This window comes from Penicillium malachiteum (assembly GCF_028827825.1).
Source record: "Penicillium malachiteum strain IBT 17515 chromosome Unknown utg000004l:1.0-4883003.0:1.0-4884900.0, whole genome shotgun sequence".
In the NCBI taxonomy this organism is placed as follows: domain Eukaryota; kingdom Fungi; phylum Ascomycota; class Eurotiomycetes; order Eurotiales; family Aspergillaceae; genus Penicillium; species Penicillium malachiteum.
Genome location: NW_026643097.1, coordinates 2,905,434 through 2,919,466, shown reverse-complemented (window position 1 = coordinate 2,919,466; position 14,033 = coordinate 2,905,434). Strand labels below are relative to the sequence as shown.

Genomic DNA, 14,033 nt, shown 5'->3' with positions numbered 1-14,033 from the left:
GAGGGTGGTGTTCCTCCTGAAATCTGGCGCTGGGAATTTTATATTATGGCGCTAGGCAGAATACCGGATTCACCGCCTAATAAGAGGGGCGTCTTATAACTGGCACGCGAGAAGCTTGCGTTTCAAGTACACCGACTGGTAATATTTGGAGTTTATTTAGTAATATAGTTGTAATTTATAATATTCTCTTTCATGAATTGACTATTTTCATACTATTTGGTGGATTTGTAGTGGTTTATAGTGGTTTATCCTGAAACTCAGAAGAATGGCGTAGGTACACCGCCCTTTTCTGCCATTACATATTTTTATTGCACATGTGGCAAAAGATGCTCCTAACTCAAGTACTGATGAGTTTCTTCTACACACTTCTAATGGTTTACAATTAACAGTAACACCAACACGAATACCTTTGGAATCCTCAGACCAAATTCAAATTATTATCAAAATTAAATTTTCATCGCTTCTATGCTAGGGCTGACACTCGTGTGCCCTACCCGGGGTCCTAATCAGGGGGCGGTGAATCTAGAGGCAAAATAACCCCGCGCCACGTGTATTCTTGGTAGATAGACCAGTTGACTATCCATGGATCATTCCAGGGCTGCCAGGTGGGAAATTGAGAGTTGGCTTTTGTGTCAAGATGACGACATCTAGACTTCAATTCTCATTCTGGACCAGATGACCCTCCGATAGACATCAAATGCAATTGAAACACTCGTTCGTACACTTCATCGCAATAAGCCGTCTCGGGCTATCAACTGCAGAGTACATATCCTCAATCGTTTGCCCGAAGGGCACAGAATGAGTTAGACAGAACACCGATCCTCGCCAAAGATGCAATATCTACTCCAACCACCTGAGTAGAACTCGGAGAATTTTGATAGTGCGAGAGACATATTCCCAGCAAATGAAGGGCCGACTGTTATCTGATATCCCCAGGTGTCTTCAGTCTGTGGGTCTGCGGATATGTGCATTTCGGGTCCGGGGCTGATCACCACAGCTCCACACATCCCCTGTCATGTTGAGTGGGCCTTGGGTTTGAATTAACCATTTCCATGTGGGTGTCGGGGTGAATCTTGGAATGGATCTTGGTATGGAGGTAAATGGATGGTGAGGGTTTGAGGAGGCTTCCTCTAAGGGACGAAGAAGCGTAGAAGTGAGGCTTATCATGCACGGGAGAAGGTATGTAAGTGAGACCTGAAGAGTGGTGTATATCTGCACGGTGCAGGGTCACTGATGGTCCAATAGGGAGGAGAAAACTGAGAATGGTGGTACATGTTTCCGCGCCGCTATCTAGTGCTCGCTCAGCCCATGATGAGCGCGCGCAATGCCAAGCCATTCCCGGTCTTCCTCAGTGGTGCTCAGTCCGAATCCCTGCCTCAAGGGAACGGAATTCAAGGCCCTGATGTAGTCGCGGTCCAGGATGGCGCGGTCCAGAATTTGTAGATATTCTGGAGGCAGACCGCGCCAATCCCACCCGCGGACAGTTGACCTCGCCGCCGCAACTCGTCTCTCGTACCCTTCAATTTGACGCACGGGAGGAAGGATACAGCCATCCGCCTCCCGTACGTCGTGCGCCGGCTCTCCGTGCAGAAGGAAGACGAAAATGAACCGAACGAGATCTGTCTCGGCTTGGTATCGGAGGTGCCGATCACCTACTCGATGGGCGAGAACAAAATCGATCAGCGCGGCGACATACTGAGGCAACGACGGCGTCCGAACACTGTACTCCGGGGCAAAGGTTGATGGCACGCGCTCAGTCTGGTAAAGCCGAATCCCAACTGATGAGATTGGCAGTAGTATCACAACAGTCCAATCATCGATAAAGTGGGCCAGGCCGCTGCTGCTCTGCCTGCTCCAATACCCACGTCCCATTTGGAACCGGTGATCTCTGATTTGGGCCTGTGGCCAGCCATTTCTCTGCAAGATTAACGTGGCTCGGAATACCTCCTCGTCGTGGAGATACCAGTTGACCACCTGTTGATTTATGTTAGATCATCTGAGAAGCCACATCATTATGGAGTTTTGACTTACATTTAGGACCTGTGGCCATCCGTATCTGTAGGTGACCTGGTCTCCAAACTCGACAAGCGTGACTTGGGCCTCAACGAGCACCCTCAACACGTTGCGCAGCTCAATTGAGTGCAATTGTGGGCCTGGTGGGCCGCCGAATCGTCCTTCAAGTTCACGAGGTGCGATGAAAAGGGCGGTTTCTTCGGTGATCTCATCAAGGACACCCTCATTGGACAGAGAAACTCCCAAATCACGATTCATGTTGCGGAGGAAGACTTCCAACGGTAATTCGTCTCTCGGTGGTTGCATCGGCATTTTGGATGGTTTTGAACGTGCAGAGTGTTTTTGTGATGAATCTGTCTCGAGGATTGTCTTGAGCTGGTGTAGTTCGAAGAGTGGAAGAAAAAAGTCAACGAGAGTGGTGGGGTTTTGTGGAAACTGGAGCGATTGAAGTGAAGGATCCTGATCGTTGACTAAATGGTCCACGAGATCATTGACTAGACCGACGACATCATCATCGTTGACTAGACCGACAACATCTCGGCGAAGAGATGCCCAGCCGAAATTGTGGCACAGTTACCAGCCACGTTTAATAGGGCGCTATTCTCAGACTAAGACCGTAGTCTTGTGCCCTATGATCCTAATAGTAGCTCTCCCTCACGCACCCTCACGGTTCCATAACAAATCCATGCACCTTTTCTCCTACTCTTCCTGTTACTGTGTCTGATATCCCAAGATACAGTCAATAGCTTATCCTTTGATACCACGGCTATTGGTTCTGATATAACTATTCTTAGGGATCACATACTGAAGCAAGCCAATATCTAAATACCTAGACGCCTCGAGTCTTGATTTGAAAAGGCAATTCTGCTCCGTCTCTAATTAGTAAAGATGTGGGACGATGAACAGCAGCAACGGTCAGGAACTACTACAGCCTATTGAATGGAGAGTTGTTGTCAATTCACCGATTTGATGAACGTTCAATCCCCGTCATTCTTTATTAGATTGAATATTTGTGATTTCTTTGTGGACATGGTATGGAAGTTCAAATAAGTTCAATTTTGATAACAATGAAGCTCAATATTGAGTAAAACGGCGTGAAACACCATATCTCTGCACCATTCCTAACGCAATCTGGCACAAACACACAAACAATGTCATCGCTCAGGAATCACACTTGACAGAAACACTAGCGAGAAGAACGCTCGATCCAATAGAGTCCCAAGTCTGTGTTCCATCGAACCTATGATTGAATTCAACTGGTCCTGAAACCCTCACATCGCAATAGAAGTTCGAGGGCGCATGCGATTGATCAACGACTTGAACAGACGATGTCTTTCGTGTTAGACCTCCTTCCAGGATAGCCCTCTCAACATTGTCGATTGGGATTTTCACGTTGATTGGAGTTGGTTGGCCACTGAGATCATTTGAGAACTGGAGGACAACATATTGAGTCGGGTCACGAGGAACGACTGGTGAGGCTAGTGCAGAGATAGCCAGAATCGGAAGAGGAAGAAGGAGCTTCATCTTGGTTGAGATAGTAGACTTGAAGTGAGTTGAGTATTGCTTCAGTTTGGATTGAATTTGAAGGAGTTTGGGCTATGCGGATGGTTGCAGGAGTTAAGATAGACCTCGGGAGTTGAAGGTGATATTTATACTCGTGATGAACTTCCAAAAATGGAAGCCGCAATCCTCGAGCGCTGAGATTGTTGATTGGTGCCAACAAGAATCTTTGGATTGTAATACAGGCTAGGATTGGAGGAATCTCTAATTGGAAGGTATATTGGTCGCAAGTCTATTTTGAAGGAGTTTATCACATGTGCAAGTCACAGCCCCTATTATGGAAAGGAAGACGTGTCCCAAAATTATCGTCTCATGAGTACCGCTAAGGGGAACATTTGAAGGCTTCACAGGGATTTCAGGCATTGTAGAAAAATCTTAAATTATACATCATTGGGCTGACTGGAGGTGAATATCCAAGACTTCAAATTGCAATAGTATGGAGCTTTAGAGGTTATGGTGATGGTATTTATTCCTCCCACTGAGTGTTGACGATTGACTACACACATGATATCATCATTCCATTCTTCATTCTGTTACTTATTAATGCCAATCGATCAGCCAAGTCAGAACGTCATAATAACAGATCCAATTCACGTCCAATAGCTTCCCACATAATACCATGTCAATTGTAACATCTTATCCCAGGCTGTATTACTGCTGGTGACACACCCGTCTACAATTGCGGTAATCGGTTCTGCAATGGAGGATGTGATTGTTGAGTTCGTCGTTAATGTTAGTGACAGGCTCAGCCATGCAGTTGTTCCAAACAACCATGCAGTTATCAACACACTGGAAGTGAGCAGGGACTTCATGGCTCCGACACTTCAGGTGACAATTGGAGAAGTTTGTTGAACAGCTTTCCACATTCGCACAGGGCTGCTTGCAGCAGTCTCGAACATCGCCCATACAGCTCTCAATGCAATTGCCGTAACTCGATGAGATATCTCTTAGGTGGAAGTCGGGCATCAAGGACAGGCATTGCGCAGTGTCGCCGCAGTTCTGGTTTTGCTTGTTTGCGGATGTGATGCCAATCAAGGCGAGGAGGATGCTGATTAAATATGAACTCTTCATTTTGTGGATTGGTTTGGAACTTGCTTTGGAGGATTTCTCAGCACGATCAGGTATGAGGTTATTTTCAAGATAAATGACGAATCCTGGGCATATGGAAGGTTTTTATAAGATCAACTTGACTTCCGTGAGATACTATGGTTAGGATGGTACGATTACCGTTGAGACATTGATCCAGTTTCCCTGCGGATCCTTGAGGTATCGTTACATGGTAGTCCTAGTACCCGTTTCACACGCATTTCTTCAGAGGCTGAATAAATTCTAAGGCCTTCAAAATTGGGTCCCTCGGGACAAGTCGACAAAGCGCTGAGAATTAATCATGCTTGGCTCTACCTAGGTATAAATTTATCAAATACTTATCTTATATCAATCAATTCTATCTGCTGCGCTGCGAACTTTTTCAAGTTATCTCAACCCTTGCGCGATGGCGGTATCTCAATTTGCACTCCTGGAAGAGACTGAGGTGACTCATCTGAAAGTAGTCATAAAGGCTATGAACAGTTACCCAGGTGAATGTATCAATTTTGTGAACCCGAACAAGGGTTGACTGTCCGGAAGATGTGTATCAATTGGAAAAGCCTCCCAAAACAACAAAAAATACCAATGGAATACAGATACAATGAGTAGTTCCAAGATTTTAAGACAAAGCTGAAATTTGAGATAAGAGAAAGTTCAAAAATGAACTTCAGGGGGTCATCTTTTGATCAAAAGAATAAATCTTTTACAACCAAAATGAAACCCAATTCCTCTATTAGGAAAGATTCTAGATGAGAGGAGAAAATGAATGAGGTTCGCATTTGACATTGATCAATACTTGAAACTTGGAAAGCATCTTTGCGCAACAACTTGTTTATATTCCAACTGGTCGTACGTTCCACACGTGCCTCCCCGGATCTGAAGTATCTTGATCTTTGTGAACCCGCAGGATCTAGTGGTGAGTTCAAGTCAGCCTGCACATGGGGCAGTCAGACTTTACGATTATTTTTGCCCACATGATGTACTTGTGTGAAATTGATATGGAATTTCACCTGGGCAGGGATCAGGGATCATCTCAATTTTGGAACATCTTTGGTGTTTCAATAATTATTTCGATATTGGGAAATCAAGGTATACCCTGCACTACAATAACTTTACATACCAGATACTTCTGGGAAGTTTCCAAGGTTGATTGCTTCTAGGCATTGGAAGCGATAAGCTGAATTGAAGTCACAGCCATACATAATTTGCATTCGGTGAGTCTATATGTGATTCTAACACAAAATCCAAGATGATGAAATCCACATGTGTATCACAAAAGGTACATTAATGTGTATGGCATGAAGTAGTATCACAATTCCAATCAAGCCGAGCCGCCCGAAGCAATTTAACTTGAACCAATAGCTATCGATTCCCACAACCCAGCAAGAGTCTTACTCGTGACGGCGTCGTGCAAGACGACGATGCATGTCACTAGTGTAGGCCCGCTTTTTGCTAGACGCAGAAATGGACAAGGTCTCGGAAATTCCAGCAGTGCACTCAGTTCCATCAGCCATGCTCTGGGACGAATCCCATTCGCCGTTCACGCAGCGCTGGAATGCAGTGCCGTCATTGCAGTACCAATAGTCCTCTTCAGTGCAAGATCCACTCAGGACACCAGAAGTAATAGCGGAGGAGCTGGATGCGGTGCTTGTGGTAGCTGCGACAGTAGTAGTAGAGGAGGGAGTCTCGTCAGATGAAGAGGAATCGCTGTTGCCTGATTCGCCTGAGCATGAGTTACCACTGCTGCTGCCGGTGCTGCTTGTGCCACTGTTCGAAGATGAACTGGCCGTTGCAGTGGGCTGGACAGCAGAGCTTTGGGCTGAAGTAGCCGGAGTCTCGCTTGAGGTATCAGATGAAGATGTCTGGGTCGCCTCAACTGCAGTAGTAGTGGTGGAGGAAACAGCAGCGGCAGCGGTGGCAGTACTGCCAGTAGTGTATAGAGTGGGACCGGGGATAGTATAGGTGCTGATAGTCTGCCAGATATCAATGTAGATACCAGGGTCTGTATCCTTGTAGAAACTAGTGGCAGGTTCAGCGCTAGGAGTGGCCGTTCCGTCACCAGTCACATTCAGGTTGATGCACTGGGGGTAGTTCTGTGCTCCGTTTAGATCCTCGGCGCCGTGAAGAGCGATAATCTCATGGCGGAGTACATAGTTGCCAGCCTCGATATCGGTCGGGATCGTGATGGTGCGGGAGTAGTCGTCGGCGATCAGGTCATCAGAAGCCCAGGAACCAGGGATCACAGTATCATTGATCATGCCACCTGCATCAATCTTGAAAAACTCCAGTGCAGTCTTGTCCACGTCGGCGCAGGAACCGTTGCAGTTGGCAAGGTAAGTGATGACTGGGCCATGGTGATCGGACGGCCAGGTATTCCAGGTCAGCTTGACTGTACCACCAAGAGTCACAGGCGCAGCCAATGCACCTGGTGCAGAGCCTTTGTGACAAATGATGTTCACACTATCATAGTCTGTAGGAGCAACGTAGCCATCGTCAGTGGCGTTGGTGGACCAAGCAATGAGCTCTGGTGGGTCACTCTCAAAGTAGTAGGTATCGACGAGATAACCACCATAGGTTGTACCGTCAACCTCAATGCTGCTCACGTAGCCGTGGCCTGCGACCAGCGCAGCCGAGCCCATGAGCAAAATCGCAGATTTCAATAAAGACATTGCGGTTGGAAAAAAGGGAGAGACAAAGAATGTAAATGGTCTCGATCAACGAGGCCTTGAAGAAAAAGTACAGAGAAGGAAAGAAGGGAAGAAAGGAAGGATCAGATGAAATTTAGCATCTGGATGAAAGCAAAGTAGTTATGGGAATGAGGCGCTATTTAACCCTCACGATTCGAACTTGAAGTCCATACTACAGATACAACTGCCGGGCCGTCGGATATAGGAAGCACCTCATTCCATGATGATCGAAGCTATCCCCAACAACGCGAACCTTGGAGGAGACCATTGTTTCAAGGAAGGAATATGAAATGACTCAGGATAGTTCCCACATCCCCATCTTTGATGAGAAATTGATTCGTAGAGATTCGCAGTGCGTCTCCTTGCAGGACTCGGATATACATGGCTGGGGACTTTGTTTCATCTTTAGAATTGCATACGAGGCGCTGATTTTGGAGACTAAAAGAGCACCTTTAATTTGAGGAATGATGCATAGTGAATCTTTATCACAGCCAGGATCTAGAGGAAAGGATTTTATCGAAGTGTGATTGAGATTATATGATTTGTATCTCACAATTTTCGATCTACGATGACCCGGCATATAGCTTTTTGCTTGTCATAACCTAAAAATTTGAATGATCGATTTATTCAGAGCCAAAAATCTTGCAAGGGTTCAATTAGTGCCAAGACTAAGATATTAAGCTAGTTTCCACTTCATAATTAGTTCGTCTCAATTGCCGATGTCTTGCTGGGTTGAAACGCGCTAACAGCTAAGCGAGAGCACGGATCAGACCTCGGACTCACGCGATCCCCATTAAGCTCGATTTACACTCCGATTCCAAGATTTATTCACCTTCCATCGATCGATGCAATTTATTTGAGGTGTGCAAGTTAACCTGACCCCGCAGTGGGTAGATATGAAACCCGGCGTCAATGCACTTGCACCTGTCACTGTTGAAAGGCTAAAGCTATATCCGCTACGGATGACATCCATCATGATCCATGCAATACTGCATACTCAAATTTTCACTCCATTGATCGAACTGTCCAGATCTTCCTTCACTTTGGATAATGAAATAAGTAATTGGAAGAATCCTCACAAAAATATCCATTTCAAGCTCATGTATCGAGCCTGAAATATGAGCTTATGCATTCAAATGTTCGTCAGACTCGCCACAAATTGGGTAAACACCACATCCAGTCGCTTCCCTTCCTCGTCAGCAACTTGACCATGAGTCTTGGCACTACCAATAGGATGGTAAGGGAATGGACTGGCAGGGGTCAGAAACACATCTTTCATTTCGGAGATCTTTGATGAACTTACCCGTATTCGGGTACAAAGATAATTCTGGTGTTTGGATCCTCCTCAATTCGACGTTGAAGAACTTGCGTCCACAATCTCTCAAAGCATAATCTCTCTTGTTCAAACACGGGGTTCATGGGCTCGGGGCACTGAGATGCCTGTGTGGTACCGATTCTCGAGTGGATGTGATAGACCTGATTATGGTTAGCCTTCTCTCCGCCTAGAATCGCGGATTGTCAAACCCACATGCGGGACGATAGCTTCCATCATTGCGCGATCCTCTTCGCCAATGTCAATAATTCTCTCCAGTCCAACCATCCAGTGAGAGAAATCAGCTGTGATGCGCAATATGTGCCACAGATTTCGGTCAGCATGTATACCGCTTCAAGAAATGAAATGGTTTCCTTACTGGGGAACGGCTTTTAGGATGCGCAAAGTGTTGTATGGAGTAAAAAGTGACCGATTCCGATGTATTTCGTGGTAAACTCGACCCGACAGACCCAGCCCCTTATCAATCTCAAGTGCACCGCGATAGAACTTGATCGATTCCTCAACATCCCACGCATCTCTGAAATTGTATCAGTTTTGAAGTCAAGGAATATAACCTTGGAAGTGTCTTAGATGGTACTGACTGGCCTGATTGGAAGTTGAAAGAGACTGGTCTCAGTGGCTCCGCGAGTTGGAGGACATCTCGGTAGTTTTGTAGGTGGTCGCTCGCTGTTAGACCTACAGGGCGAGGGCCTGCATAATCCACCCAGGAAGAGTGCCCCCTGGTATGCATTAGCATTCATCACGCTTGAATCTTCGGTTCTTCGGATCACTGACAGGATACTTATGTCAAAGTTCAAATCATCGCAGATCTTCCGTAGTCGCGGGAAATCATTATTCGGTTCCAGCCCATGGATGTTGACTTCCACGCCGTCTGTTGTCGTCAACAAGCCGAAATAATTCGCCCAGTGCACGAAGGAATGAACAAAATAATCAAAAAGAGTGATCAATTGAGCTTACTGTAGCCAATTTCCTTCAATTCCGGGAACCATTTTGCCCAATTATCCAAGTTCGTCCCCGGCTCAATGCCCCAGACAGTGCGAAACCGATCAATTCTCATGTTGTATCTCGAATCAAACAAAGGTCATTATTTCATGGAAAATGAATACAAAGAATCAGGTAAACCTGCCAAATATTTGTCTTTTGCAAGCTTCCTCACTTTGCCCCGCATATAGAGCAAGACAAATACATCCGAATCAGGAAATATTCCCCGCTGAATTTCGGCGAAAACTTCTCCACTCTCTGTGTATGATTGGTTCATCGACACCACTTTGATCGATGTGGTTCTGTAACCCATTCTGGCGTTATTCAATGCATGCGCGACATGATCCACATGCGGAGAGAATTTCCCTCTCTATGCTGGAGCTATCATAAATAAGGGATGTCAGTCACGGTGCATGCGGGGAAAGATTGCTGATCAGCCTTCTCCAATCTTGGTATTGAGATCTGGACTTCTTGATGATTTCGAAAGTTACCCCGCCGGATTGTCCTTATAGTGATCAAACATTGAAAAGTTGAGCCAGTTCTCCATCCAGAACATGGACCCCGGGAGGCTAGTTTGATGGCCGTTCCTGGCTTCTTCTAGGGGTTTCAAGTTTTCAAAAATGTTCATCGTACACATGTGCAAACTTGAAGCCTTAGGTGCTACTAGTATTCAGTCCCCGCCAATGTGCTGTTTCTTTACGATAATTATAATAACTTAATAAAAATAATGAAGCTATAACTTGAACTCTCAGACCTGAAACCTTGGTTGGTATGTATATTCAAGTTTGATTGTCCTCATTCCAAAATTCATTTGGACCATCCGGACCCCTATTTTCTAAAATCCCCCGTTAGGGTGAATTATCACCTTGGTATATCCATCCTCTCGCTTGTCGAACTTCTCATACGCGACCTCGGCATCAGCAAGAGCAATCTCATGTGAAATCACAAAGCTGGGCTTAGCTTTGCCAGCAATGATCATATCTCGCAAGTACCGGTTATAAGCCTTCACATTGCACTGACCAGTCCCCAGCGACAGACCCTAGAGTGAAAGTTTGAATTAAAACGTTGAATCTCTCTCGTAAAGAATTCAACTGAGAAATAAAGCTGCTCACCTTTTCAAATAATTTTCCAAAGCTTAGACTGATCATCCCGTTGGCAGAGGCAGCATCTGACGCGCCAGGGTCACTAGCAAGAATCCCTTGTTAATTCAAAAAATCAGACATCCTTCAAGTGAGCATCGACGACATACCTCGGTACATATAGTCCAGGGATACCCATTCCTCCACAAGCCCGAGTCACACGAATCATATTTTCAAGAACGATGTTTGGCTTCTCGGAGGATCCATTAGAATCAACTGCCTGGTATCCAACAGCATCCACCGATCGGTCCACAGTATCACCGTTGTGGGCAATGATCTGGTCCACGGCGTCCCTTTTGTGAAATCGATCGGAATGCAGCCGATCTTCTTTGCCGCCTCAAGTCGCTCGGGAACCCGATCCACGACGTAGATGTTTGATGCGCCACGAAGAGCGGCGGAATAAGCAGCCATCAAGCCGACTGGGCCTGCGCCAAAGACGGCGATGCTCTCACCTGCTTGGAAGCCGGATATTTCGACACCGTGCCAACCTGTTATTCGTGTGAGGAGGAGAATTCCTTTTTGTGAGATCTACGCGATTCGGACGTACCAGTGGGGAAGATATCTGTGGTATATAGTGTCAGCAACTTTGAAGCGCATTATATGTCACAGTGACTTACCAGCCAGGAGAATGAAGTCAGCTTCGTGCTCTTTACCAGGGGGTAATGTCAGAGCATTGAAGTCGGCATAAGGCACTCGGATATACTGTGCTTGGCCTGAGAGGTTGTTAGCGAAATCTAATTGATCAAAATTGGGTTATCTACCTCCTCGGTATGGTCCCATGGCGACATAGCCTAGGCGATGTTAATAGATGAGGCGATCAAAGCTTCCAAGGCCCTATGTGGACTCACCATAAGCACCACCTGCAAAGCCCGGGTTGACACCAGTACAGAAGGCTGTCCTGCCTTCTTCACAATTGCGACAACGGCCATCTGCAACATTGAATGGCATGACCACCCGATCACCCTTCTTCAATAATGTGACACCTTCACCAATCTCCTCGACTATTCCCATATTTTCGTGGCCTGCTTGGTCAATATTGGGGCATTTTTATTTTCTTTTCGCGTGATTCATACCGAAAGTAATGCCAGACTCTGCGGCAGTCCTTCCTTCATACATGCTGTTTCAATGTAAGTTTCTATTGCTTTCGAGGGTCCACGGTTTGCGCATGACTTACTGAAGATCCGAGCCACAGATCGCGGCCTTGTCGATAGTTAGCCTGATGCAAAGTGGAGAGACAAACAACACTGGATCGTTATACTCACTGTGGTGACTTTAACAATAATGTCATCTGGATGTTCCAGCTTCGGCATGTCCACATCCTCCATCCGGACCTTGTATGGTCCAAGATAGTTTAATGCTTTCATAGTAGTCGCCATTGTGATTTATAGTATGTTTATTCAGGTCGTAGAAATGAAATCAATTGAATCAATTGAACTGAGTAAAGCGGGGGATCCACCTCATTTGTACTCAAGTTATTTATATTTACACTTCCAAGAGCAACGCGCCACATAGTTGGAGTCACTGGCAGTCGCGTCTCATTTGACCCAGGTATGTACGGCATGCATCTACAGCTTTCCAGCTCGGAAACCCGGGTTCCCCATATTCAAGTTGCACTGAGAGTAACGGCTATTCAATTTGGGACAGGATTTTGAATTCTGCCCCTCATCATCACTGCAACTCTCATGAGGGGGAACTGTGACTTTCCCCACAGTGGATAAGATCGACGCGGGCAAAATTCCCTCCTTAAGAACACGTTCGCCGCACTTACCAAATTTGACTTGCGGAAAATAAATTTCCAAGGGGTCAAGAGACGTGAATAGGGAGATGCACATATGTAGATGCAATATGAGGTCAAATAACGCTTCCCCGCCTCAGAAATACTGATCACTGGGTGACCTGGATGCGATCGTTGAAATGCATCGCGAGTCCTGGATCTGTTCACATACACGGGTTTCTCATCCAGATGTCTCGATCTGAAACTCTCATTATGACATCGGGACTGAATCGTATGATAAAAGATCCAGAAATCGCACGGTATTCCTCGATATGGTCTGTTTGATTGTTGGAAACTCTGTGATATTTCTCATTATGAAAATTCGTTCCCATATCTATGATGTCCCTGTCATGAATACCAACTAACACACAACGTTACGGTCGGGAATCTGAACTGGAGCAGAGTCACTGATATGCAAATATCGAGTGCTTAGAATATGACATTGCTACAGCAACTTGAAGCAGTGAGACCGCAGCCAAATATAGATGCAGATCTGAACCATGATACATATGCCCTGGAGACTGTGTGGCCTCAATATGATTATTTGCTTGGATATTAGCCCGGCATGTTTCTAGATTTTATTCTAGCGGACAACAGTAGAATTAGAGCAAATGAAGGGGAGCAGTTAAGGGATGCCCCAGGTGAAGAAGAGAAGATGGGAAGATGGGAAGATGGGAAGAAAAGTGATATTGAAAATTAGTCCTTCATACTCCTACACGTAAAGTTTAAAACTCCGAGTCCGAGTCCCCATGTACATAGTTGTTATCAGCTCTCAAGTGCTGGAGTACGGAATCCTGGAGATACATACTGCATGTCTGCAGCCTCGCCGCTCAAGTGTTTTTTTTTTTCAATAAAATTTCAACATATCCGAAATTGAGCAGCTCGGATGAATATTTAGCCTCCACAGTTGACGGACTCTGATCTGACTACGGTATTTCTATCGTCTAGGGAGCAAACATCAGACTCAGAGTTAAGGTTCTCATCCCGTCAGCTATGTAGGAATATCTGAATGACATCCCAGCGCCTAGGTGGTTGATGGGGAACTGTGTACATACTAAGTTCGGGGAAGTGCAAATCTTCACCTATTTAGGAAGGTTGATGGGGACCTCGGGAATGTATTAATCTCATGACCAGAAAACAATTTCATCTTATTTCTAGATCTCTGGAGTTGCACCACTGCCAGCATATTATTGATTCAAGGATTTACTAAGAATCGCATATTGGCGTTCCTTTTTTCTTCTATATAGGCCAAGCATTCTCATGGATAAATAATATGCCGCCATGAAGATTCTAAGGCTGAATCTCGGGCTACAATCGGAGGATATTCCATTCAACCAATCCCCTTCATCTTTTTTTGCGTTTATGGTGTTATGCACAAGCGGGCGGTGGAGAAACTGTTGAGACTAATGGCAGTCTGTGGGTACCTAGTCAATTTGTGACTCCTGTTGGGACGTTCTAGA

The 14,033-nt window shown here is 45.7% G+C and overlaps 6 protein-coding genes across 6 annotated transcripts; 1 reads left to right on the top strand and 5 right to left on the bottom strand.

The window, feature by feature from the left end:
- Positions 1-1,290: 1,290 nt before the first annotated feature.
- On the bottom strand, positions 1,291-2,325 carry N7483_009169 (uncharacterized protein; the record flags this gene model as incomplete). Its single annotated transcript, XM_057092596.1, has 2 exons — positions 1,291-1,974; positions 2,032-2,325. The coding sequence occupies 2 exons, from the start codon at positions 2,323-2,325 to the stop codon at positions 1,291-1,293; spliced, it is 978 nt and encodes a 325-aa protein (XP_056943770.1).
- Positions 2,326-3,174: 849 nt separating this feature from the next.
- N7483_009168 (uncharacterized protein) lies at positions 3,175-3,537 on the bottom strand (the record flags this gene model as incomplete). Its single annotated transcript, XM_057092595.1, has 1 exon — positions 3,175-3,537. One exon carries the CDS (start codon positions 3,535-3,537, stop codon positions 3,175-3,177), a length of 363 nt encoding a protein of 120 aa, XP_056943769.1.
- Positions 3,538-4,272: 735 nt separating this feature from the next.
- On the top strand, positions 4,273-4,629 carry N7483_009167 (uncharacterized protein; the record flags this gene model as incomplete). Its single annotated transcript, XM_057092594.1, has 2 exons — positions 4,273-4,416; positions 4,525-4,629. The coding sequence occupies 2 exons, from the start codon at positions 4,273-4,275 to the stop codon at positions 4,627-4,629; spliced, it is 249 nt and encodes an 82-aa protein (XP_056943768.1).
- A 1,421-nt stretch (positions 4,630-6,050) lies between these two features.
- N7483_009166 (lytic polysaccharide monooxygenase auxiliary activity family 9 protein) lies at positions 6,051-7,328 on the bottom strand (the record flags this gene model as incomplete). Its single annotated transcript, XM_057092593.1, has 1 exon — positions 6,051-7,328. One exon carries the CDS (start codon positions 7,326-7,328, stop codon positions 6,051-6,053), a length of 1,278 nt encoding a protein of 425 aa, XP_056943767.1.
- A 1,150-nt stretch (positions 7,329-8,478) lies between these two features.
- On the bottom strand, positions 8,479-9,736 carry N7483_009165 (uncharacterized protein; the record flags this gene model as incomplete). Its single annotated transcript, XM_057092592.1, has 7 exons — positions 8,479-8,596; positions 8,650-8,822; positions 8,875-8,963; positions 9,129-9,196; positions 9,261-9,398; positions 9,454-9,550; positions 9,637-9,736. 7 exons carry the CDS (start codon positions 9,734-9,736, stop codon positions 8,479-8,481), a joined length of 783 nt encoding a protein of 260 aa, XP_056943766.1.
- A 759-nt stretch (positions 9,737-10,495) lies between these two features.
- N7483_009164 (glutathione-independent formaldehyde dehydrogenase) lies at positions 10,496-12,175 on the bottom strand (the record flags this gene model as incomplete). The annotated part of the gene is made up of 11 exons (XM_057092591.1): positions 10,496-10,699; positions 10,773-10,845; positions 10,910-11,019; positions 11,061-11,287; positions 11,347-11,361; positions 11,417-11,512; positions 11,561-11,590; positions 11,648-11,821; positions 11,873-11,916; positions 11,974-11,999; positions 12,062-12,175. The coding sequence occupies 11 exons, from the start codon at positions 12,173-12,175 to the stop codon at positions 10,496-10,498; spliced, it is 1,113 nt and encodes a 370-aa protein (XP_056943765.1).
- Positions 12,176-14,033: the final 1,858 nt, after the last annotated feature.